Source organism: Podarcis cretensis (assembly GCF_951804945.1).
Source record: "Podarcis cretensis genome assembly, chromosome: 14".
In the NCBI taxonomy this organism is placed as follows: Eukaryota; Metazoa; Chordata; class Lepidosauria; order Squamata; family Lacertidae; genus Podarcis; species Podarcis cretensis.
The window spans coordinates 7,773,625-7,796,276 of NC_137183.1; the positions used below are offsets into that span (position 1 = coordinate 7,773,625).

At 48.1% G+C, this 22,652-nt stretch overlaps 2 protein-coding genes across 6 annotated transcripts in view; one reads left to right on the plus strand and one right to left on the minus strand.

Moving 5' to 3' along the window:
• The window catches only part of ALPK3 (alpha kinase 3), an 81,675-nt gene extending 74,095 nt beyond the window's left edge, over positions 1-7,580 (plus strand). For 2 of the 3 annotated variants that reach the window (XM_079953142.1, XM_079953143.1), the window contains one exon: positions 1-7,580. In XM_079953142.1, the coding sequence (XP_079809268.1) occupies positions 1-343 (343 nt within the window). In that variant the 3' untranslated portion in view covers positions 344-7,580. The other variant, XR_013833031.1, reaches the window with a different exon arrangement.
• LOC307202901 (sodium/nucleoside cotransporter 1-like) overlaps positions 3,326-22,652 on the minus strand; it is a gene marked incomplete at its 3' end in the record, with an annotated part of 27,805 nt that continues 8,478 nt past the window's right edge. For all 3 annotated transcript variants that reach the window (XM_079953287.1, XM_079953288.1, XM_079953289.1), the window contains exons 9-18: positions 21,730-21,810; positions 19,875-19,955; positions 19,278-19,403; positions 18,755-18,885; positions 17,885-18,053; positions 16,699-16,896; positions 13,028-13,109; positions 12,699-12,797; positions 11,812-11,926; positions 3,326-3,455 (exon numbers count right to left, since the gene is read on the minus strand). In XM_079953287.1, the coding sequence (XP_079809413.1) occupies positions 3,326-3,455; positions 11,812-11,926; positions 12,699-12,797; positions 13,028-13,109; positions 16,699-16,896; positions 17,885-18,053; positions 18,755-18,885; positions 19,278-19,403; positions 19,875-19,955; positions 21,730-21,810 (1,212 nt within the window). The remainder of the gene's footprint in view (positions 3,456-11,811; positions 11,927-12,698; positions 12,798-13,027; positions 13,110-16,698; positions 16,897-17,884; positions 18,054-18,754; positions 18,886-19,277; positions 19,404-19,874; positions 19,956-21,729; positions 21,811-22,652) is intronic.

Genomic DNA, 22,652 nt, shown 5'->3' on the forward strand with positions numbered 1-22,652 from the left:
GTACCAAGGCCTCAAGGAGAGCTGCTCCCCCAGCCTGATCGACCACTTTGAGGCATCTCACCAGTGTAACCACTTCTGCCATCTCCTGGGCCTGAAGAGCATTGAAATCCCCCAGCCTACGCCTAAAGGCAAGGGCTCTCGGAGCCCCATAGTGGGCAGGAAGACCCCATCAGCCCAGTCCAGCCCCCAGCTGCAGAAGAAAGGCCTGGCTAGCCCCCAGGCCTCCAGGAAAGGTTCTGTGAGCCCCAAGAGCGCCCGGAAATGCCCTGAAAACGTGGGAGAATTGCAGTCGGTAGCAAGGCCCAAAGGAGGGGACAGTAGCAAGGCCAGCTGGCTGCAGTGAACAGGCGCGGGGACCCTCTTCAGAAGTGCGCTGTGTGTGCCTGGGGGAAGGGGTGCTGCTGCTGCCCCCAACGTACTCGCCTGCGTGGCTCCTCCCCTCCAGTGTGTGCGGCTTATGGTGTGTGAGGGAGGGAGCCACGCTGATGCGCCTCAGAGAGAGGGCCCTGCCCACACACCGCCCTCGGGGGTGGGGGCTTGGGAAGGGATTGGGGAAAGGACGGACTGTGTGGATGCACAATGCCACCAGCGCTGTGTGGGACTCGGAGCCCCACTCACCCCTTGTGTGCATTTGCAGCATCTCAGCTGTGTGCGCTAGATGTCCTGTGGACATGGGCTGCTCCTCTGGGTCCCATAAGGATGCAGCCAAAAGCAGGGGCTAAACTCCTAGGGCGTGGAGCCCTGGCAGGAATGGCGGCTGGGCCCTGTGTTCTGTTGGCTCCAGGGAGGGCCCTGCCGATTTGACTCCCAACACCAGCACTTCCCCACAGAAGAGCCGTCGCTCGCTGCTTTCCCCATGAATGTCTGGGCCCATCACCACAGCGAGCCCTTTGACACTCAGTCTGGCCAGTCTGCCCACCCTATTGATCTCTCATATGGCGGAAAAGAGAGGATGGATTCTTTTCTTTCCCTGTGGGTGGAAGAAGCAGCTTTCTTGACAGGGCTGTGTCCGAGGGGGGTATGGTTCTGTCTTCCTGGATCTGCACTTAGGACAATAAAAATGTCAAGTGGTTTCATGTGTTTAGAAGAGAGAAGGGGGGTTTCTTAGACTTCACTGAGGTTTAGATCAGGTCTGAGGCAGCCAGCTCCCTTCATTCCTGAGCACTGGCCTTGTCAGTCGGAGCTGATGGGAATTGGAGTCTGACAACACCTGGAAGACCACAGACTCTCATCCCCCAGATTTGACTCTTCTTGCTGCTTTCTTTCCACTAGTGCCTCATTGTGCAGCATGTGGGTTGCGCGCAGAAGGTTCCAGGTTCTTTCCCCGTGGTCTCCAGGTTCAGCAGATCTAATCCTCTTGAAACTGCTGCCAATCACAGTGCTGGGCCCCATGGATGATGCCATTTCAGGTGTCTGTAAGCTGCTACTGCCCTCAAATAGCAACACCCCCCTCCCTGTCATTGTGCTGCATTCTGCTGTCTGGCTACCCCTGACAATGTAGTTGGGTTTCATCTGCCATCATCCCTGATCACTGACCATGTTGTTATGTTCTAAGATGGAAGAAGTGTAACCTTCTAATCTAGGTGCAGGGAACTTGTGCCCCTTGAGATGTTGGGCTACAACTCCCCTGCTGCCTGGGGCTGATGAGAGTTGGAGTCCAGTAACATCAGGAGGTCACTAGTTTCTACCTCTGGCCTAGTCAGATAGAAATGGCTCTTCCTTAACAAGGAACCCGCTTTCTGTTGAAATATTCGATGGCACTTCTGCTTCTCCTTTTCCTCTCGTACTGTGCAACTGTTTTTTCTGAGCATCCTCCAAATCCAACAAGTGAGATGTTGGTGGAGGGGCGATTCAGAGAGGACACCTTGGAGCAGTAAACCGAAAACATTTAGGAAGACATTCGGAAGATAGATGCCACAGACTAACCTCTCACCATTGACTCTGATCCATTGACGTCTGATGCGGGTCTCTTTATTCCTGCTACTAAATGATACCTTTCCTTACCCTTCCTAGGAATAAGCCTAGACTGAGACCTACTTTAGGGGCAAGGAAGATTCCGCAGGGTGATACAAAAGAGCTGGTGGTGGTTCTGGCAAGGAGGGTTTCCTTTGCAGGTCGGCACATGCGTTTCCAGAATTTTGCTAAGGATTTTGCGTAATAAGTAAGTGTCAATAATGCTTGTTGGTTGTAGAAGCGAAAGAACAGCTTTAGTTCAAGCTGTGGAGAAGACTCCAGCCTGTTGGGTCATGCAGCAAGAGTATAGAATTTTGTTTTGCAGCTTATCAAAGTGTCTGTTGAAGCTGGGATCTTGGCAGCAACGGGCCAAATCCTGGCTACAAGGCGGCCTCTTTTGCAGGAACGACCTTGTAAGACTTCTTGCCTTGACCCAGTTTAAAGTTGATTCTCTGGAGCGATGGACTGGATGGGAAGTTCTAAGTTTGTGGCCCAATAATTGCTGATTGAATATAAAGAGAGCAGGAAAGTACTTCACTCATGAAAGCAACTGAGAGCTGTCTGTTGAATTTCTGGGTATGCACATGTACGTCCTTTTCCAAGCTTTTTGTAAACTATGGAAACTAAACCTGAGAGCATCTATCTTCCCTACAAAAACATGGGAGGCATGCTAGTTTATTTTTAAAGGTCTAACTGGCGGCTGATGCCTGTTTACTTAGAAGTTATTCCCACTGAATGTGGTGGTGCTTACTGCTGGGGAGTGTTCATAGGATTGCTGCAATTCCTCTACCCATTTAACCTGAGAGCAAGCTCTTTTGAATTCAAGGGAACCTGCTTCTGAGAAGAGATGCTTAGGACGACACTATAAGTCACTAAGGGAAGGGGAGACTCAAGTTAGTTCGTAGAAGCCAAAGCACAAAAAGCCATGAAAATAATGACATCCTCTTTCTGCTTGACTGAAGAGCAGCGAATACTTCTTGGCTGAACAGTCTGTCCAAAATTGCTGGGAAATCTTGTGAATGTCTCGCCACCCAACTCTTCCTGCCTGTCCAGCTTTTCTTACATCACAAAACAGAAAAGCAGGCAGCAGCTCTTGCACTGGACATGCCAGAAAATAGCCTCTTGCTTCCATTGGATGTGACTGTGGGCAAAGTGACCTGAAAATTCACTGTGATTTTTCAATGAATCTTTAGAGAAGGGCCGACACCTTCCCCTATTGCTCTTACATTTGACGCTGATATTTTTGCCCTTGCTAGCCAAGATCTGCATTGCAATTTGACACACACAATCAGACCAGTACACTTCCTATAAATACTTTATTGCATCTTTGTTGTCCAAGCAAGACCCTCTTTGGCGCTGTGCTCTGGAGCCGTTATGGCTTGGGACAGGCTGTGGCATTATAGTGAGAACAGCACTGTTGCAGATACATCGCCGAAGTCCCAACATCCAAGCTTTCCCAGATGCCAGAGAAAGAAAGGGAACCATTTGTTGCAGTTGAGGTGCTATGAAAGAAAGACAAAGATATGAGAAAGTAACAGCATCAGAATTGCTGTCTCCTGGCACCAGAATATCCTTCTAATCTGCCTGCACCAATCAAGAGCATTTATTTTGATAAAAGGGACCTGGGGAGAGCATGGCTGCTTTGCAACCTTGGCCCATCGATTCATATCCAATCAAAGAGGCACATCTAATGGTTTTCCTGCACACATGTATTAGCTTAGGTGCTTTAATAAAAAACACCATTGCCCAATAAGAATAAGAATAAGAACAGCTATTATTATTATTTTATTTATTTACCCACCCACTCTTCATCCTGTGTTCTCAGGGCAGGTGGCAACAATTAAAACACAAAATAAAGTCCAGTAGAAATTAAAATTACAGAAATCAAGTGGGTCCTAAACATACACATCTCAAGTATCAAAAGTCAGGGTAAAGTTGTGCATCTTCTGAAACTGGAAAGTCCACCATGTTGCTCTGATTAAGAAATACTGGAATAAAGACGATGAAGTAAAAATGGTGTTGGAGGAAGTAACCTACATTGTCATTATGCTGTTGTGCAGTGTCTGACGTCACTGCAAATTCTGGTAAACCATGCTGCTTAATCCTGTTCATGTCTCCTTGGAAATAAATGCCACTTAGTTTAATGGGGCTTACTTTTAGGCAAGTGTGGGTAGGACTGCAGCCGACATGTCATTTTTTTTAGAATCCAAAAACTTTCAACTTTCATTTTCTCAACCTCACAGTTAAGAAAATCTTGAATGCATCTGGAGGTACAGGCAGATGTGAACATTTTAATTGGTTGTGACATTGACTCAGAAAGCAGGTGGCATTTCTGGTGGCCACAGGCTGTAAAGTCTCCTTTTCTCATGCCAGTGGCCATTTGGAGAAAGCCCCATTGTTGAGTGATAGAGCACATGCTATGTATGAAAAATATCCCACGTTCAGTTTCTGGCATCTGCAGGTAGGGCTGAGAAAGACTCTTGGATTAGAAGTAGGGAACTTGTGGTCCTCATGTTGCTTCACTATTACAGGTTTGCTGAATCTTCCAAACCAGCCAGCAATAAATGTTTTTCAAAGGAAAATGGGTGCCATCTGCTGGTCATACTCATCTTCACAAGAAAGATCTTCAGAGACACTGAAATGGCCACATATGGGGTCAAAACGGAATATAATGCACAGATTGCTGAAGTGCTTAGCTCATTGTTGCAAATGTATGCACAGGTGGCCATGAAGAAAGGCTTCACCAGCATGCATTCATGGGCCCTCCCGCATTTAAAATTGTATTTTTAAAAAGTGTGCTGCCTTGACCTTTGGCTGGGCGGATGCAGGCAAGCAGACTTGCTCCCCTGCCTCCATGACACTTGCAGTTCCCAGTGGTGGCAACGCAGTTGAATTAGTCTGATCTAATCCAGAGGGCCTATAGCGCAATGGCAAAACACATGCGCTGCATGCAGAAGACCTCAGGTACAGTCCCTGGCATCTTCAGCTAAAAGGTCCAGAGAGCAGGATATGTGAGACGACCTTGCTCTGCCTGGGACTCCTGAGAGCTGCTGTCAGTCAGTGTAGCCAGTACTGGTTCAAATGGACAATGTAGTCAACTTGACCATGTGAGACACCATCCTCTGACCAGGTACAGTGGTGCCTCAGGTTAAGAACTTAATTCGTTCTGGGGGTCTGTTCTTAACCTGAAACTGTTCTTAACCTGAAGCACCCTTCTGAGCTGGGGTTGCTAATGTCTAATTCCAATGCTTACATTGAGGAGAAGCCTTGTTTTTTATTTTTTTTAAATTGCATTTATATTCCACCCTTTTCTCCAAGGATCTCAAGGTGACTGTATATGGTTCTCCCCCTCCCTCACTTAATCCCCACAACAACCCTGTCAGGTAGGTTAGGCCATGAGACAGCCAATGTCTGGCTGAATGGGGACCCTGGTCTCCCAGGTCCCAGTCCAGTACAGTGGTACCTCGGGTTAAGTACTTAATTTGTTCTGGAGGTCTGTTCTTAACCTGAAACTGTTCTTAACCTGAAGCACCACTTTAGCTAATGGGGCTTCCTGCTGCTGCCGCGCCGCTGGAGCACAATTTCTGTTCTCATCCTGAAGCAAAGTTCTTAGCTCGAGGTACTATTTCTGGGTTAGTGGAGTCTGTAACCAGAAGCGTATGTAACCTGAAGTGTATGTAACCCGAGGTACCACTGTAATCTATTCCCCCACCCCCAGCGAGTGGTGTTGTGGTCTAAACCACTGAGCCTAGAGCTTGCCGATTTGAAGGTTGGCAGTTCAAATCCCCACGACAGGGTGAGCTCCTGTTGTTCGGTCCCAGCTCCTGCCAACCTGGCAGTTCGAAAGCACGTCAAAGTGCAAGTATATAGATAGGTACCGCTCCAGCCAGATGCAGCTTGTCACGCTGGCCACGTGACCCGGAAGTGTCTGCGGACAGCGCTGGCTCCCGGCCTCTAGAGTGAGATGAGCGCACAACCCTAGAGTCTGGCAAGACTGGCCCGAACGGGCAGGGGTACCTTAACCTTTATGTACCGCTCCAGCGGGAAGGTAAATGGTGTTTCTGTGCGCTGCTCTGGTTCGCCAGAAGCGGCTTAGTCATGCTGGCCACATGACCCGGAAACTGTACACCAGCTCCCTCGGCCAGTAAAGCGAGATGAGCACTGCAACCCCAGAGTAGTCGGCGACTGGACTTAACAGTCAGGGGTCTCTTCACCTTTACTTTACCCCCAGCTTATCGAAAGGATGGAGGGTCCTAGTTCTCCCACCATCAAATCTTCAAATGATGGTGGGAATCTGGCTTAATTTTTGAAAAAGGTACAGGACACCTAATCCACACAATCCACAAGTGCAGGAGGCAGGCTTGGCCCAGGTTGGTCCACATGCTCATTGAGATTGTGCAATTTGTAAAGAAAGGGATTCAGTGAAATTGGGACCTGCGGGCTGCTTCCTCTCTCATGATGCTTTTGGGCACTTCCTCTGACTCATGCCAAGTGGTTAGGAGTGCCAGGATTCTGAGAGAGAGAGAGACTCCTTGGTTGCTCTAGTGTGCAGAGATGCTTTCTTCCTCTGATTGTTTTCTGGCCATTTCTTTTCTGCATTACCCTCCTCTTGTTAGTTGCAGAATGTCTCCTGTCATTGGCAACACCATTTGGGTCTGTGCCAGGAAGATTAAGAAGGAGTCAGAGTCTCATAACATTGCCTTGTCTAGAAAATTGCTTTAGCTGTTTACATAGCAGTTTGTGTTGCCATTACGTTGTGAGTATGCTGGAGAACTCCCATTTCTTTGCAAATGAATTGAAGTTCTCAAATGCAAACTGAGTCCCATCTGAACACACTGTGTTGGGGACACCAAATCTTGCAAAATGAGCCTTCAAGTTTACTGATGGCTGCCTTATTTCTAGCATCTGAATTGCCTTCAATCTCCCAGAAATTGGGAGTAATAATCCAATGTGACCAGATAACTCCTGCTCCCTGAAGGTGAGCAACATAACTCCAACATTTCCCCATGATTTTTATGGGTAGCACATGCAGTGGAAGAATCTATGTTGTTGATTTATGCATGATCAACAGGAGTCACATCCTGCTATCAAGAATTAATTCCTGTTGTGTGTTCATTCCTGGCCAGTAAACACACTCTGCCCAAGTGTTCTCAATTTTCTCGTGCAAGAAGGCTGGGACAACTGTTCTCTGCTTTGAAATGAAAGATTCCTTCTTCCACAGTGAGCTCAGCTTTGATTAGGAAATATTGTTCTGCTCCTGATGGTAGCTGAATCTTGTCTCCAGTCCATCCTTTTACTATTGCTTCCTTAATAGTGCACCTAGATGTATTCTTCAGTAGCCTGCTCAATTTCATGGATATTGGTTGCTGATATTGGGAGATAGTGCAATGTATTGAACCCTTCAGTGTCTTTGCCCCTTTCTGTAAATTATTTGCCATGGCTGTATATGCTTTGCTAAGGATGTCTGCTAACTACCTGTCATCAGTGTGGGCATCATAGTATTACACAGTAATCTCTTTGAACACTCAGGAGGTGGCTTTGTTGTTATTGTCTAAAGTGATAGCATTGACTGCATGACCATAGGTTGTTGCTGGAATTGCTAAACTCCAAAAAATCATTGCAAGGAATTCTGTGTCTGGGTATAACTCTGTCCAGTCTCCAGTAGGGTGTGCTCTCAAATGCCATTATGTGGCCCAGTGAAAGGTCTGAACTGAGGCCTTTCTCAGACGCATTACATTGGAGTGTCTGTTTGTTGTTCTGTCTGACAGTCCTGCAAAGCTGGGGCATTAGCAATCGTTTCTCTGAAATGAATGTGTGGTATTGTGGAGCTCTCCATTCCTACTGAACTTCCTTCTGGTAAGTTGTCACATTGGCTTCACAATTGTGGCCAAATGAAGACAGAACTTGGGTGACAAAACATTCCAATAATGTATTGCACTTCTGGAGCTGGCATGGCTCAGGTTGCATCAAGTATGTGAGGGTCTTTTGAGCCTCCATACCTGTCCATCATATGTTAACTTTTATCTTTCTCACCTGCATTTTTTTCTGCATTCCGTTTAATGTCTTTGTCTTTGCATCACTGTGGAAAGGTGTTTGATTTCCTGCCATGATCCTGCACTGCCTTCATCTACTATGGGGATATTCTCTTCTTTTATTTTCACTCCATCCTTCTAGGTCTGCTCTGAAAGACCTCTGTAATGCTGGACAGATCCCCACTGGCATATGAAGCCACCCAAAGTGACTAAATGGAGTTGCAGACATTGCATGTGTGTTAGAATCCCTATTTAGTAATGTGTGCCAAAATCTATTCTTTGTACTGCAGAGCATAGAAGATTCTAGCTTTTGAAAGTTAGAGGAACCAGGGACAGGGAACCAGGAGCTAGCAGTTGAGCTATGAGGCTGAAACCAAGACGCAATCTGGGAAGGCGGAGTTGAATCAAGCAGAAATCACAACCAAAGGACTATCTAGATGTCGGAGCTGAGGCCAGAGCCGGCAGGAAGGAGCAATCCAGGAGGCCAAAGGGCAAAGCCAGAAGGCAGGTCTGAAGAGCAAAGCCAGAATTGAAAAGCAAGCCAAAAGTCAGGACCAAAGGTGAAAAACATATCAGAGCTTGATAGGCCTTGTTGCTGAGGCAAAGGTCTAACCAAAGCAGAAAGCTCTTTATAGCCCTTCCTGACCAGGAGGGTCCAATGGCCAGTATGGATGGGCAGAGTCAGGCCTACAAATGCTTAATTGCTAGGCAGATGCTCCTATCTGCAGTTCTGGCGCATGGGCCAGCTCTACACAGACAGGAAGGTTTCTAGTTCAAGCCACAGCAGTTCTTGATAGGAAATTCTGGCAGTGTTTTATGTACCGTAGATACTGGATCGTGGCATTTCTCCAGTGTTCGAGTTTAGGCCTTTGTTGGTCAGTGCAGCTTGCCCGATCACTTCTTTACCATTAAGGTGGTGTATACCCAGGAAGCAGTGGCTTCTGCTGATGCTGAGATATCACTGCTGTGGAGCATTTCAAGTTGCTCTCTTGCTGGATTATATGATGCAGCAGGAGGAGTCTTCTTCATGGCATGTAAACTACTCTTGCTGCTGAGTCTACCTCAGCTTGCAGCTCACCATTCAGGCATGCTTCACTAATGACAATATCCTAGTATGTTTGTAAAATCTCCATTGCACATGGAAGAAGCAGTCTTCTTTTTCTGAACGGAGGAAAGAAAATTCTGATGCTAGGCCTTGGATCATGTCCGTGGCCTCCACTGCAGAACTCTACACAACAGGTCTTTCTGGTTTTCCACAACAGTTGCATTTCCCCATTGGCTGCATTGTGTGTACATAATCTTTGTGCATTGTGTGTACATAATCTTTGTGCATTTCCGCATTGGCTGCATTATGTGTACATAATCTTTGTGCGTCTACTCTGTTTGATACGTGTGGGATTCAGTTTGGAGGATTGCACTGCAGGAAGCCCCACTGGTTGCATTGCAGCTGCTGTGATGCTTCTCTGCCTGTGACCCAACAGTTTGAACCTCAATCTATTTTTGTGGATTGAGGACAGCCACAATGTCCCCAATGCTGTCTGATGTCTGTGTCTTGCCCCTCCAGGTCATCTTTTGACCTGTCTCTAACGGGCTTCCTTTGACTTCCACACATAGCATTGAAGGGACTGAGCCTGTCGCATTCCCCGAAGCACTGCTCTGGTACCAGGTACTATCTTTCATGCTGTCTCCCCTACATCTAATAGTGGGTGCTTTTCTTCAGCATGTTGCCTCGCTGCATGTTTTTAAGGGCTTTCAGTCTCTCGTGTGCAGGTACTAGTCCACCATCAAATTGCCTTCCCTGAACAGCCATTCTCACAGGGAGTTGTCCACAGAAAGGAAGGTGCCATAGACTCTCTTTTCCCTAATAGAAGAATTGGTTCAATCTTCAAAATAGCAAGCAGTGCACAAGGCAGGCAATGGCATAAGAGTCAATGCTTTCCCCCTTCAGATTGCTCTTTGGAGAAAAAAAATCTCCACTTCATGGGGGGGGGGGTCAGTGGGTGGCAAGAAGCCATAGGGCTTGCAGAAACGGTGTTGGTGCAGAATGATCTTCCAATTTTGTTGTTGTTTAGTTGTTTAGTCGTGTCCGACTCTTCGTGACCCCATGGACCAGAGCACGCCAGGCACTCCTGTCTTCCACAGCCTCCCGCAGTTTGGTGAAACTCATGCTGGTAGCTTCGAGAACACTATCCAACCATCTCGTCCTCTGTCGTCCCCTTCTCCTTGTGCCCTCCGTCTTTCCCAACATCAGGGTCTTTTCCAGGGAGTCTTCTCATGAGGTGGTCAAAGTATTGGAGCCTCCGCTTCAGTTTAGAAGACTGCAAACCCCTCTGCCCAGCTTCTCTAAGAGATAAGGACAAAAGCTTCACTTTCCTTCTGAGAGTCACTCTGTTACATGACCAGCTCTGGGTAGAGTTTGACCATAGTTCCACCGGCTTCGTTGCCGAGCTGAGATTCTGTCTGTAAAATCCAGAAGATCAGACAGCTCAGGGGCTGGTGCATTCCAGAACTCAGCTGTTGCCACCGCGTTTTAAGCTTTAAGGTGCAGCGATGGTTGCCAACTTGAACGGTGTTCAAAAGGGATTAGACGGGTTCATGGAGGATAAGGCTTTTGGGGGGCAACTAATCACGATGAATGTATACTACCTTCCATATCAGAGGCAGGCTGCCTCTGGATAACAGTTGCTGGAAACATGAGCGGGGTGTGTGTGGTCTTTTCCTTGCATCCTGCCAGTGGGCTTCCTAGAATCATCTAGTAGTTTGCCACCTTGTTGAATGTTGGGCTAGATGGACCTTTGTTCTGACACAGCAGGTCTTTTAAGTTGTAAAGAGAGAGATTCGGCAGAAGCTAGGCCTGCCAAAAACCTTCATTGAACCAGAGAGATACGTACCAAATATTTGACAGCTAAAAGCTCTTTGTCTGGAAACAGATTCCTTCCAGGAAACCTGCTCTCTTAAGTCCCTTTAAACACATCAACTGGGAGACCAAGGCAAACAACGGTATGTCGTTGAATTGGCTTCCCTCTCTGTCTTTTCCAGGGACATCTCCTGTGCTTTCAGATTTCACACTCCCAACTCCCAACCAAAGGAATAGGCAGCTACCATAATTGGCTTGCCCCAAAAGTAGAAGCAAAAAAGACATGAGCACATCTAATTCATTTAAATATATGTGCATTTTAAAAAAAGAATAATTGTCCCAATAGTAGCACATTCCGAGAGGATGGTTTAAGACTGGCCTGGTGGCAAATGAGATGACAGTGCAGAATGAGAGCATCGCCACATACCTGCCTCCAGCACAGAAATGCAAAGAGGCAGGCAGTTCCAAGTTACCTGTTTCAGGGAGGCTCTTATGCAAGATACCTTCAATGGGCTCCCTCTCTGTGGTGCTGCTCCCCTACGACCACCATTGTCACCAGAGGCAGCTGCTCTCTTCTGCGCCATTGCTACTGCCTGCTTGCTTGTTAGGCTGAGAACTAGTGAGCAAGCTGGCAGCAGTCCCTGTTCTTGCTCCCTGTTTGCACCATTACCTCCCTTGGATCTGAGTCAGAAGTGGGTAAACAGGGAGCCTGCAGTGCTTAAGAGAAATAGCAGCTCCAGGGAGCTCTGATTGGCAGAACCCCTGCTAGACTGTGGGCCCTTGGCAGGTGCCTGGCCATGCCTTCCGTTGGTGCTGGCACAACCAGGCGATATTGCACACACTTGCATGGGCATCTGGTCATCTCCTGGCTTCCCTATAACTTACTGCTCCCACTTCCCCTGCTGGCTGGAGGTGACCATGTAGCTTTTGCAAACATCAGCACTGCAAGGGTAAGAGGAATACACTCACCAGGTGAACAAGTCTTGGCAGCAGATATAGACTGGGTAGCTGGTAGAGTTTAGATTGGTTTTGCTGAAGAAGTCTAAGCAGTCTGTCACCCCTCCTCTGGGCACATAAAGGATACCTATTGTGGGTTGCAGAGTCCATGAGAGAAGGCTGGGAAGTGGGTGAGAGTTATATACGGTTGGTGGCACGTGTCCAGGAGATCTGCATGTCTTTGGGCTGGTACTCATGTTTGGGAGACATGCTGTCACTAAAGGAGTGACTGTGTCCACCAGCCTTTTGTATGGCATTGTTGTTTGCATAGTATATTGATGGGACAAGCAAGGTTCTTTGGGGTTGACTGAGTGCACCCCTTTTCTCCATGTATGGCTATCATAAATCCTAGCCCTTGCATAGTTTGACCTCTCCCTTCTCAAATAATCTCCAGAATGGAGGCAGTTTAGTGGCAGAGCATCTATTTGCTTTGTGTGCGGAAATCAATCTCAGGTTTAAACCCCGGCATCTCCTGGTGGGGCTGGGAATGTCCCCTGCTTGAAACCCTAGAGAGCCACTGCCAGTCAGAGTAGACAGTATTGAGCTAGATGGACCAATGGTCTGACTCAGATTAAGGCAGCTTCCTACATGTTCCCATTTCCAACAGTTAGTTTCTCCTTTTCCCCTCTTTTTGTTCTCCCAGGATCCTTATTGCTCCTGATTTGAATGTGACAAGGGCAAACTGACCCTTTCCTCTAATCCTGGCATGGGGATCTGTGGCCTCCCAGATGCTGGAACAATTCCCATCATCCCTAATCATTGGTTGAGCTAGCTGGGAGTTCAATAACACCCAGAGAGCCATAGGCTCCCATTCTTTGAACCCTTGGGCCCCTTTCTGCCACCAAACACCCATATGTTACCTGCAAGGCATGCGTTGATCAGGGACACACAGGCTCCAGTGAACAAAGCCCGGGGAACGATGCTGGAGAATTCACCCTTGCGTTGCGGTGCCATGGAAGCTTAACACACACACAAAAAATAGCTGGATGAGCAGGATGAACTGGATCAAGTGACTATATATGGGGTTTCCTCCTGATTTGTTCACACCAGGTCGAAACCCCCCAAGTGTCTCCAGTGTGTTAGCCGGGGCAGGCAGTTCCAGGAAGCCACAGCAGTTGGAGACATAGCTATGGGCTGGACAGTTTCTCCTCCTGATCTCAGAGCTTACATGTTCCTCACTCCAACTTACTCAAGCCTCCCAGCATGATCCCAATGGAGCTCAGATTCGCAAATCCACAAAGAGCAAAGGTTGTTATGATTTCAGCTCTCTCCTGGGGAACAAGAGAGACAATGTGATCAGTTCTGCTGTAACAGCACAAGTGGCCCCATGCCAATCACTCCTGCCATACTGAATACCGGCCCCTCTCTTTGCCCTGTTGCAGGGATGCTCTGTGGGAAGCAGCATCAGCATCCCAATGCAATCAAGATCTTGCATACAGTAACTCAGTGCTAGCTAGTTGAGGGGTTGCTCCCTGTGTCTGAGTTCTGGATCAACAGATCAGGGGTGCCGTCTAGACCTTGTTGGACTCCCAACTCATCAGCCCCAGCCAGTGTGGCCAGTGGTGAGGGATGATGGGAGCTGTAGTCCAACATCTGTAGGGCACCACATTGACCGCCTCTACACCAAGATGCACGGCAAGCTGGAGTGTAGAAGCCCAGATCTTTGCAAGAAATAGTATTTTTCCATCTTGCTTTGCTCACCAGGAGTTTGGGAGCTGCAAGGCTCACCCTAGTCTGGCTAGTAGCGTACACAAGAGAACATGCTTCTTTCAGGTCTAGCAAACTCTGTCCCTTCATTGCCTCACTTGGGCAGCTTACCTACCTCCTAAACATGGATTACCCAGGATGCATTGTCAGAATCCTTCATGTATTTTCTTTTTTGGGAGGGAGGGGCCAGCCCTGTGATTCCTCGGGAAATATGAAGGCACATTTTTCTGATGGAAATCCAAGGGCTGGGTGAGCATTAGGTTCACTCTGAGGCCCCTACTTCGCTGTTTGCACCAAAACCCATGCCTTTGTATTGCGTGTGAGTCCAAAACAGCATCCCACAACGGGAGGACTGTGGACAAGAAATCAAAACATATATGGCAAATGAGGAATATTGGTTTCCTTCAAACGGGTTGAAAGTTATTTAGTGTGCAAATTTAAGGCAGCCGTCTAAGTGCTATAATGGAAAGTGCATTTTAATTGTTGACTGTTTGTGAACAGCCCTCCTAGTTTCTCTCAAACCTAACCCAACCTATGTAACTTCATTACTTTCCTGAATAAATGTTGTGTTTGTTTTACTATATAAATATTGGACTCAAGATCAAATATGGGGGAATAGGGGTACTGAATGGAGAAGACTTCACCTACTCCAAGTCTGTTGCCTGGGTGGAGTAAATGGAGCCAAGAACCCAAACAGCCTGATGATGGAGCCCCTGAACAATGGCTGTTGGGACCAGAGCTGGGCTTCAGTCAGGGCCCAGATGAGCATTAGAGTTGAGAAGCAGCATGGGTCCTTGGGATTCTGGAGGAGGACACTAACTCAGGAGCAGAGCAAATGCTTTTGCATCAGGGTGGGGAGCCTCAGGCCTGCCAGGAATTTATATTTGGCCCATGAGGCTATTTTCCCCAAACTATACCTACATGCCTGGTGCTTGGTGTCATATATGATTGAGGATGGAGCAGGTAGAGATGCAACTACCAGGTCACAACTGACAGCCTTTAAGTGCACTCTCTGTTGAGCACTGGCAAGGGAAAGTGGGCTTTGGCTCTTCTAAGGCAAACGGTACAGTGGTGCCTCACAAGACGAACACCTCGCAAAATGAAAAACTCGCAAGACGAAAGAGTTTTCCGTTTTTGAGTCGTTCCGCAAGACGAATTTCCCTATGGGCTTGCTTCGCAAGAAGAAAGCCCATAGGGAAATCTCCGGGGACCTCTTTTAAATGCTGGCAGTGGGGAGCAAAGCCTTTCGCCCCCCCTCCGGCCTTCAGAAGAGGTCCAGGAAGGCCGGCGGGGGCCGAAAGGCTTTGCTCCCCACCGCCAGCATTTTAAAAGCCGTCCGGGATAGCAGGGAAGCGCGCTTCCCTGCTATCCCGGACCGCTTTTAAAATGCTGGCCGTCGGGAGCAAAGACTTTCACCCACCGCCGGCCTTCAGAAGAGGTCCTGGACCTCTTCTGAAGGCCAGCGGGGGGCAAAAGTCTTTGCTCCCCCCCGCCTGCCTTCCCGGGATAGCGGAGAAGCGCAGCACGTTTCTCCGCTATCCCGGACGGCTTTTGAAGGCAGGCGGGGGGGGGGGGAGCAAAGACTTTCGCCCACCGCCTGCCTTCAGAAGACCTCTGCTGTCCCGGGGGCTTTTAAAATGCTGGAGGGCGGCAGCAAAGCCCTCCTGTCCCCGGAGCTTGCGGGGCGGGAGGTGGGGAGAAGGGCTTTTCTTCCCACCGCCAGCCTTCAGAACAGCCTTCTGAAGGCTGGCGGTGGGAAGAAAAGCCCTTGTCCCCCCCCCCCAGCCTTCAGAAGAGGTCAGGGGACAGACGGTCCCCGGACCTGGTCTGAAGGCGGTTTCCATAGGAACGCATTAATTGATTTTCAATGCATTCCTATGGGAAACCGTGCTTCGCAAGACGAAAAACTCGCAAGAAGAAAAAACTTGCGGAACGAATTAATTTCGTCTTGCGAGGCACCACTGTATTCATTTGCAGATAGGTGGTAGAGTCAAAGCCTGCTGGATCTAGTGTTCCCTTGGGGAACGCCCTCATACACCCAATGCTGGGGCGGCATGGGGTGCTTTGAAGTCTCAACTTCAGGACTTCAAAGTGCCAGATTACTTGATGTCTTCGACTAGAGGCAATTGATGTGTGGGGTTGCCCTGTCAGCTTTGGCCCATGAAGCCTAAAAGGTCTCCCACCCCTGTTTTCCATGGCAGAAATGCCAGGTTCAGTTCCTGGCATTTTCAGTTTAAAAGTGGGAAACCCTGAATTGCTGCTGCTGCCAGTGACAACAGGCAATACTGGGCTGGATGACTTGATATAGGGAAACTTCCTGGGTACCCAAGATAAAACGAGCAAGGAACAAAAGAAAAATGACTTGTTGGATTTGGGTAAATCAGGAGTTCCATTGCCAACACAGAAGGCAGCAATGAGCTTTGGGATGTGCAGGGTTTTCATGTTGTTTTCCTGTGCCAGGGCTTCATCTCTTTCCTGTACACAGCTACCAAGGCTGCATATATTACTATAAAACCATGGGGCTGTTGCGTACACAAGGCTGCTGATTGTGCAACTGGAGTAGGTGACTCTCTCATTTTAGTTTCTCTCCATTTCTCATTTTCCTAGTCTTTAGTTCAGTTTGTTACTACACATTGCTACTGCAATTAGTGATTTTTTTGCTACTGCAGGAAGCTCCTGCAGCCAATCAGAAGCCACGGAAGCCCCGTCAGATGTTCAGCTTCCAAAAATAGTTCGCAAACTGGAACAGTCACTTTTGGGTTTGCAACGTTCAGGAGCCAAAATGTTTGAAAACTAAGCTGTTTGAAAACCAAGGTACTGAACATGCATTTTTGCACACATTACTTGACTACAGAACTACAGTACAAAATTCAGAGAAGTGCAAATTTCAAAGGATTTGCTGTGTTTCAGTATTGCTTTGGAAAATGAGAAGTGGGCAGATTTGCCTTTAAAAGTGAACTGAATCCAATTTCTCCATCAGTCCAGTGTACAACCACTTTCTGTTGTGCTGTGTCCCTAGCCTCAAACCCAACTGCACAACAGTCAGGTTTTGTTGCAATGGTTGGGTCTGGAGGACAGTTGTACACAACAGGTGTTGGTGTGTGAGACCATTGAACTGACATTTCCCCTCCACCATATGACTGGCGCACTTGCCGAAATCCACTGCTTATGTGTCCCGTCCCACTCGGGTAGTCCTTTCAATCGTTTCTCTTTGTAGCCCGAGAGCTGTTGATAAGCCACAAACTCATTTAAGAATATCTTGATTCCTAGAAGCTCAGCTACCACCGGGGCATCCTCCCAACTTGCTCCCAACAAGAATGCTACAGGCACCAGGACATAGGAACAGATCAACTGGAAGGGAAAAGAAAGGTTTAGAAATAAAATCAATGGTCAGATAACCACATGACTTCTGCCATCCCAGGCCACCTTCCCCACCCATCCTCACTGGCACCCATATCATCCATGGCACAAACTCACTTCCCATCTCCTGCCCAGCTACCCCCCCATCTGTCGTGAATCCACAGTAAATCCTCCACACTAAGATTATAGGAGAGGGCAAGATTAGGGATGGGCAACCTGTGGCCCTCAACCTAATTTCATGTGGGTAGGGGGAGCCTAGAGAGTGAAATGGGGGGAAATGGGGACAGGAAGTTGAAATGGGCAGAGTGATGGTGTAAGGGACTGGGCAGAGGAGGAATGGTGGAGGCCGCCTCCCTATCCTAACCCTTCCAGGGAGGAAGAAGAGGAAGACAGTATAGCTTTGCAACAGGGGTTTGAGGGAGGACACAGCTCAGAGGAAGATGAGGGGGAAAGTTGGGAAATCATGGGAGAGCCAGAACAAGACCCAATTGACTCATCGTTAGAAAGCATCCCAGACCCTCCATCTCTCAGAACCCGGCAAGCCTTAAAAGTAGGAGAGCAAAGAGCTCAAAGACAGAGGGCATGTAGCAGCACCCATAGAGGAGATGATGAGACAGACAAATGAGGAAGTGGGAGAGACGGGGTGGAGATTCACTCGGGACAACGCCATTATCCAAAAGGCTGGGTTCTATAGCCTCTCTCTGTAAAAATTGAAATAAAGGACGGCAAGAAACTTTTCCTTGTCTTTATACTTTCCTGGGCAACCAGCCGGGAGCCGCTGACAGCATTCTGACAGATGGAAGCAGTGGGGGGAAGCCCTCTGCACCAGTCGGTTCAGATGTCTGACCTGTCCTTGCCCTGGCAACCCATTGAGTGAGAGGGCAAGAGAGCCAATAAGTTACAATGCACATATCATTCCCTCTTAGCATCCGTTGACCACCCTGGTGTACTCACAGGGTGGCTGCCTTGTGGATGGTACCTGGAAGGAGAGTTCTGGCAGATTGACCATGCCTCCCAGCCAAGCGAGGGCAGCATTGATGAACTCCAGTACAGCCAGGAATGCTATCAGGTTGGCCGCGATGTTGGCTACCAGCCCCACAGAGACGGCTGCTCCATTGCTGGCAGCTTCCAGGACATTTTTCTCCTCCCTGCACCAACAATACACCAAGTGAGAAGAAAACAGGCCCAAAAATTGCCTCCTTTGGCAAAGCAGCAATGACATACAAAGCTCCACCACGTGGAGCTCAGCAGACAATTCTGCATCCTACTATCTGAGGGCTTGTCCACATTTGAGCATTATTTAGCTGTTAATCCACTTGACTTAGACCTGCGCATATTAATCCCATTAGACTTAGACCTGCGCATATTTTGATTTGTATATGAGGAGCAACTCCAGTTGTTCTATTTATAGCAGTAAATGGTCTAAATTGTTGATTCCACTGGGGCAGTTAAGTACTCATGCCAAATAATTACTGGCAGGGTGTGCATGCAGTCTCTGGCTAACATGCTGCTCACTACGCCTGGGGTGGGTAGAACCTCCAGATGTTGAAGTATAGCTCTCATTGGCCATTGCTGGCTCAGAGTGATGGGAGATGGAATGCAACAACATCTGGAGAGCCAAAGATTCATCAACTGAGTCCTATACTGCAATAGTTCTCCTTACTTCACGTTGGCTTCTTTCCCAAGCTTTCTCTGTTTCTCTTTGCTATGGAGAAGTTGTGCAAAGATGCTCCTGTGTCTCTCAGATGTTGACTCCCCTAGTTCTGCGCCCCTCTTCCCACTTAATCCTGCACCCTTCCAGGATCCTTTGGGCAGCCTCATGATCCTCATGTGCTCTGACTACACTCACCCACAGGCAATTTTCACGCCCTCCTGGCTCCGGAACTTAGATTCTTCCACTTCTGGGTAGACGAGCTTAGCCATAGCCAAAGCACAAGGTGCTGCCATTACTGAAGCAGCAATCAAGGATGAGGCATCAATCTGTAGCAGGATGTAAATGCAGGATTGTGATCTTGGATGCATATCTCAGTAGCACCACAATACGGTAGAATGGTGGGATGGCAGGCATATTTGGTGTCCCCAAATAACTAAAAAATGTTACATATTAAATCCAGCAAACCACTTTGCTCTTTGACATGTGATGGACAATGAGAGACAGGGCCTGTTTGGTGGTGGAAGTTTCTGTTGTGAACCTCAGCGTGAAACCATATTTATACGGATTGCAGACCAATAAGCTAAATGCAAGAGCCCTTGGAGTTGTCCAGCCATTACTCTCTCAAGTACTGTGCCCTCCAGAAAGGGCACTTATGGTAAAATGGAAACTTGCCTTCTACAACCAGGACCTTGGGTAGCTCTCTCCATTGCTGACTCACCCCAAATGAAATGTAAGCTCCCATCACACTGCCGGCAATGGTGGCAAAGCCGCCAGTCATCACAGCATGAACCTCTGACCGCGTCATGTCCAGCAGGTAGGGACGGATGAGCAGTGGCGCTTCTGTCTGGTGAGCAGAAGGGGGAAAAAGGGGAGAGGCACATGTTGCAGAGTTTTTGCCCCCTAGTTTGCAGCCCTAGAGACAGCACTCCCAGAAGTAGTGAATTTAGAGATATTTTTGCTTCCAGAGCAAATGCAACCAAACAGAACAAATCACAGTCTTGAAGTAAAACGCTCCTGATCTGACTGTGCTCAAATTTGGGCGTTTTGAGATGATGGTATATAGTGCCTTTCATCAGTTGATCTCAGGGAAATTCACAACATAAAAATACAATATGAAAACACAAAATGCATAAGAAGAACAACAGACACACTAACCAATGACCCCCGCCCACTACCCCCTCCCACAAACACATTTGAAAGGGTGTAGGACATTAATCAGCCTGGTTGGAGAGGAATGTTTTTTCCCCTGGTCCCTAAAGGTGTATAATGAAGGTTTGCCTGGGGCAGGGGTAAAAACAAGAGAAACCCTTCTTACCATTCCCACAAACACGTTCCCCACCACACTCAGTGATTCTGTGGCTGCTGTGCCCATGGTGATCTGCAGGAGCCAGGACAACTGCAGGAAGGAGTAGGAGATGGTCAGAGGGCATTACTGCCCTGTCACACAGCCTGCAAGACTTGGTATTATTATTAATAATAATTGTCATTTATTAAATTTGTATGCTGCCCTACACCCGCAGGTCTCAGGGCCGTTCACAGGATAAAATCACGATAGAAAAATACAGAATACATAATCAAAACAAGAACAACCCCATAACCCACCACATCCCCAACACATTTTAAAAGGGCATTGGATGTCGATCAGTCTAGTTAAAGCAGAACATTTTTGCCTGGCTCCTAAAGGTGTCTAATGAAGGCTCCAGCTGAACCTCTCTGGGGAGAGCATTCCCCAAAAGGGGAATCACTGCAGAAAAGGCCTGTTCTCGTGTTGCCATCCTCCGGACCTCTCATGGAGGAGGCACATGAAGAAGGGCCTCAGAAGTTGATCTCAGGGTCCGGGTAGGTTCATGTGGAAAGAGGCGGTCTTTGAGGTATTGCTTTGAGTCCTGAGCCGTTTAAGGCTTTATAGATTAAAACCAGCACTTTGAATGGGGCCCAGAAACTACCGTATTTTTTCACCCTATATGACGCACCAGACCACAAGACGCACCTAGTTTTTGGAGGAGGAAAACAAGGAAAAAAATATTCTGAATCTCAGAAGCCAGAACAGCAAGGGGGATCGCTGTGCAGTGAAAGCAGCAATCCCTCTTGGTGTTCTGGCTTCTGGGATAGCTGCTCAGCCTGCATTCGCTCCATAAGACGCACACACATTTCCCCTTACTTTTTAGGAGGGAAAAAGTGAGTCTTATAGAGCAAAAAATACGGTAATTGGTAGCCAGTGCAGTCGGACCAGGATCCGTGTAACATTTCCTCAAAGTCTTGCCCCAGTGAGAAACCCGGTTGCTGAATTCTGCGCTAACTGAAGTTTCCGAACCGTCTTCAGAGGACACCCTACATATAATGCATTGCAGTAATCGAACCTTGAGGTTACCAGAGCATAGACAACGGTAGTTAGGCTATCCCTGTCCAGATAAGGGGTAGCTGAGTCAGCAGCCAAAGCTGATGGAAGGCACTCTGTGCCACTGAGGCCACCTGAGCCCCAAGACTCGACAACAAAGATCTTCAGTAGCTATGAATTTTCTCTTGCTCTTGTTTGGCTCACCTTGCAAGCATAGCCATTCCCCATACCCATTCCTTAGCTATGAAGCTTAGCAATGAGCGAATGCAGAACTTCTTGGGTTCAGCCTTTGGTGTCTTTGGAGGGCCAAAAGACCCCTCTCTTGAAATGTCGGAGAGCTGCTGCCAGTAGACAAGATGGAGCTATGTAGACCAAGGAGTTGACTCAGTATAAGAAGGCTTCCTGTATTCCTTCTTTTTCTCCAGACAGCATAGCTGGTCCCTGCTTCTCGTCCCCTCCATCACACATGTCTTAGTACTGACTTTCCATCAACAAACCCTCCCCTTTGTGTCAGCAGCCACTCTTCCTGCCCCCTTCTCTCTACCACAGCCATGTTGGTTGCCTCATCTTCCCTGCAAGAGCAACTGCTTCTCCATCCTTGTGGCATGACCTCCCTCCCCACTAGCAGGCAGCAGTGCCTTACCTAGGTTTCCCACATCGTCCAAAATCTTTACACACACTTATCTTGGGAGTTTTTCTCCGGAGCTCAGAGATCTTTCATGATCTTTTATGGTAAGTTGCATGGTAGAGAGAAATGGTTGACCCTCCTCAGCTACACAGTGGGGGCTCAAAAGCATCTCTCCACTGCCCAGAGCCTTGTGCTCAGCATTACCTTCAGGATTATGAACTGCATGACTCCCAGGTAGTAGAGAATGGACATCACACAGCTGAAGAAGACAATGATGGGCAATGACTGGAGGCAGAAAGCAAACAGTGAACGTCAGGCTTTAGGGAGTTCTAGACAACCTACAACACAGCATATATAGGGGTTGATTATAAAGTTGAGCACAGAAGTCTGAGCAGCTTGTAAGGTGCAGAATGTTATAGAAATCCTGGGCACAGTGAGCTAGTCCAATGGCCCACACTGGCAAAGCGAAGTAGACTTCACATGGTTGGACATCTGTGGAGTTAACACAATGGCCAGAAACTCACCACTTGGCTTGTTTGGGAGCATTTGTGAGTGCAAATTCCAGGAAGACAGCTTTGTGGAGGTTATGGGCAAGGTGCCCTCCGATGCCTCCTAAGTGTTGCTCCTGTGTCTGCCACCTGCAAGCTTATCGGGGTAAGAGGAGGCAGAAAGTAGTAGGGACAGGTGTTGGTGGGGAAAGCACAGTAGCTCTCATCTCCCAGGATTCCCTCACCCTGGTGCTGAAAAGAGAAGCACTCAGTGAAGCTGCTTTAGCTGCCCTCTTCACTTTCTCCAATGTCTCCAACATGCGCAGTGCACATCAGAACAGAACCCAGAAGCATTGGAGACAGGGAAGATGGCAGCAGCTAAAACTACCTGGCCTGGCATGAATTTTCCAAAGGACATAGCTCTTAAAAGAAATAAAAATTAAGAATGCTGATGTCAACCACAGATGGGCTCCATGGACCCTGGCATTTTTTGTCCCACTATGCCAGATAACGACACTAGGCCTGTTGCCCAGACTGTAGCCCACAGCTCAGACAGGTCTTATCCCAGTCCAAACACACAATGAAATGCCAGCCTCTTGTGTCAAGGACTCAATAGCAAAGATGACTCAAAGAAGGATA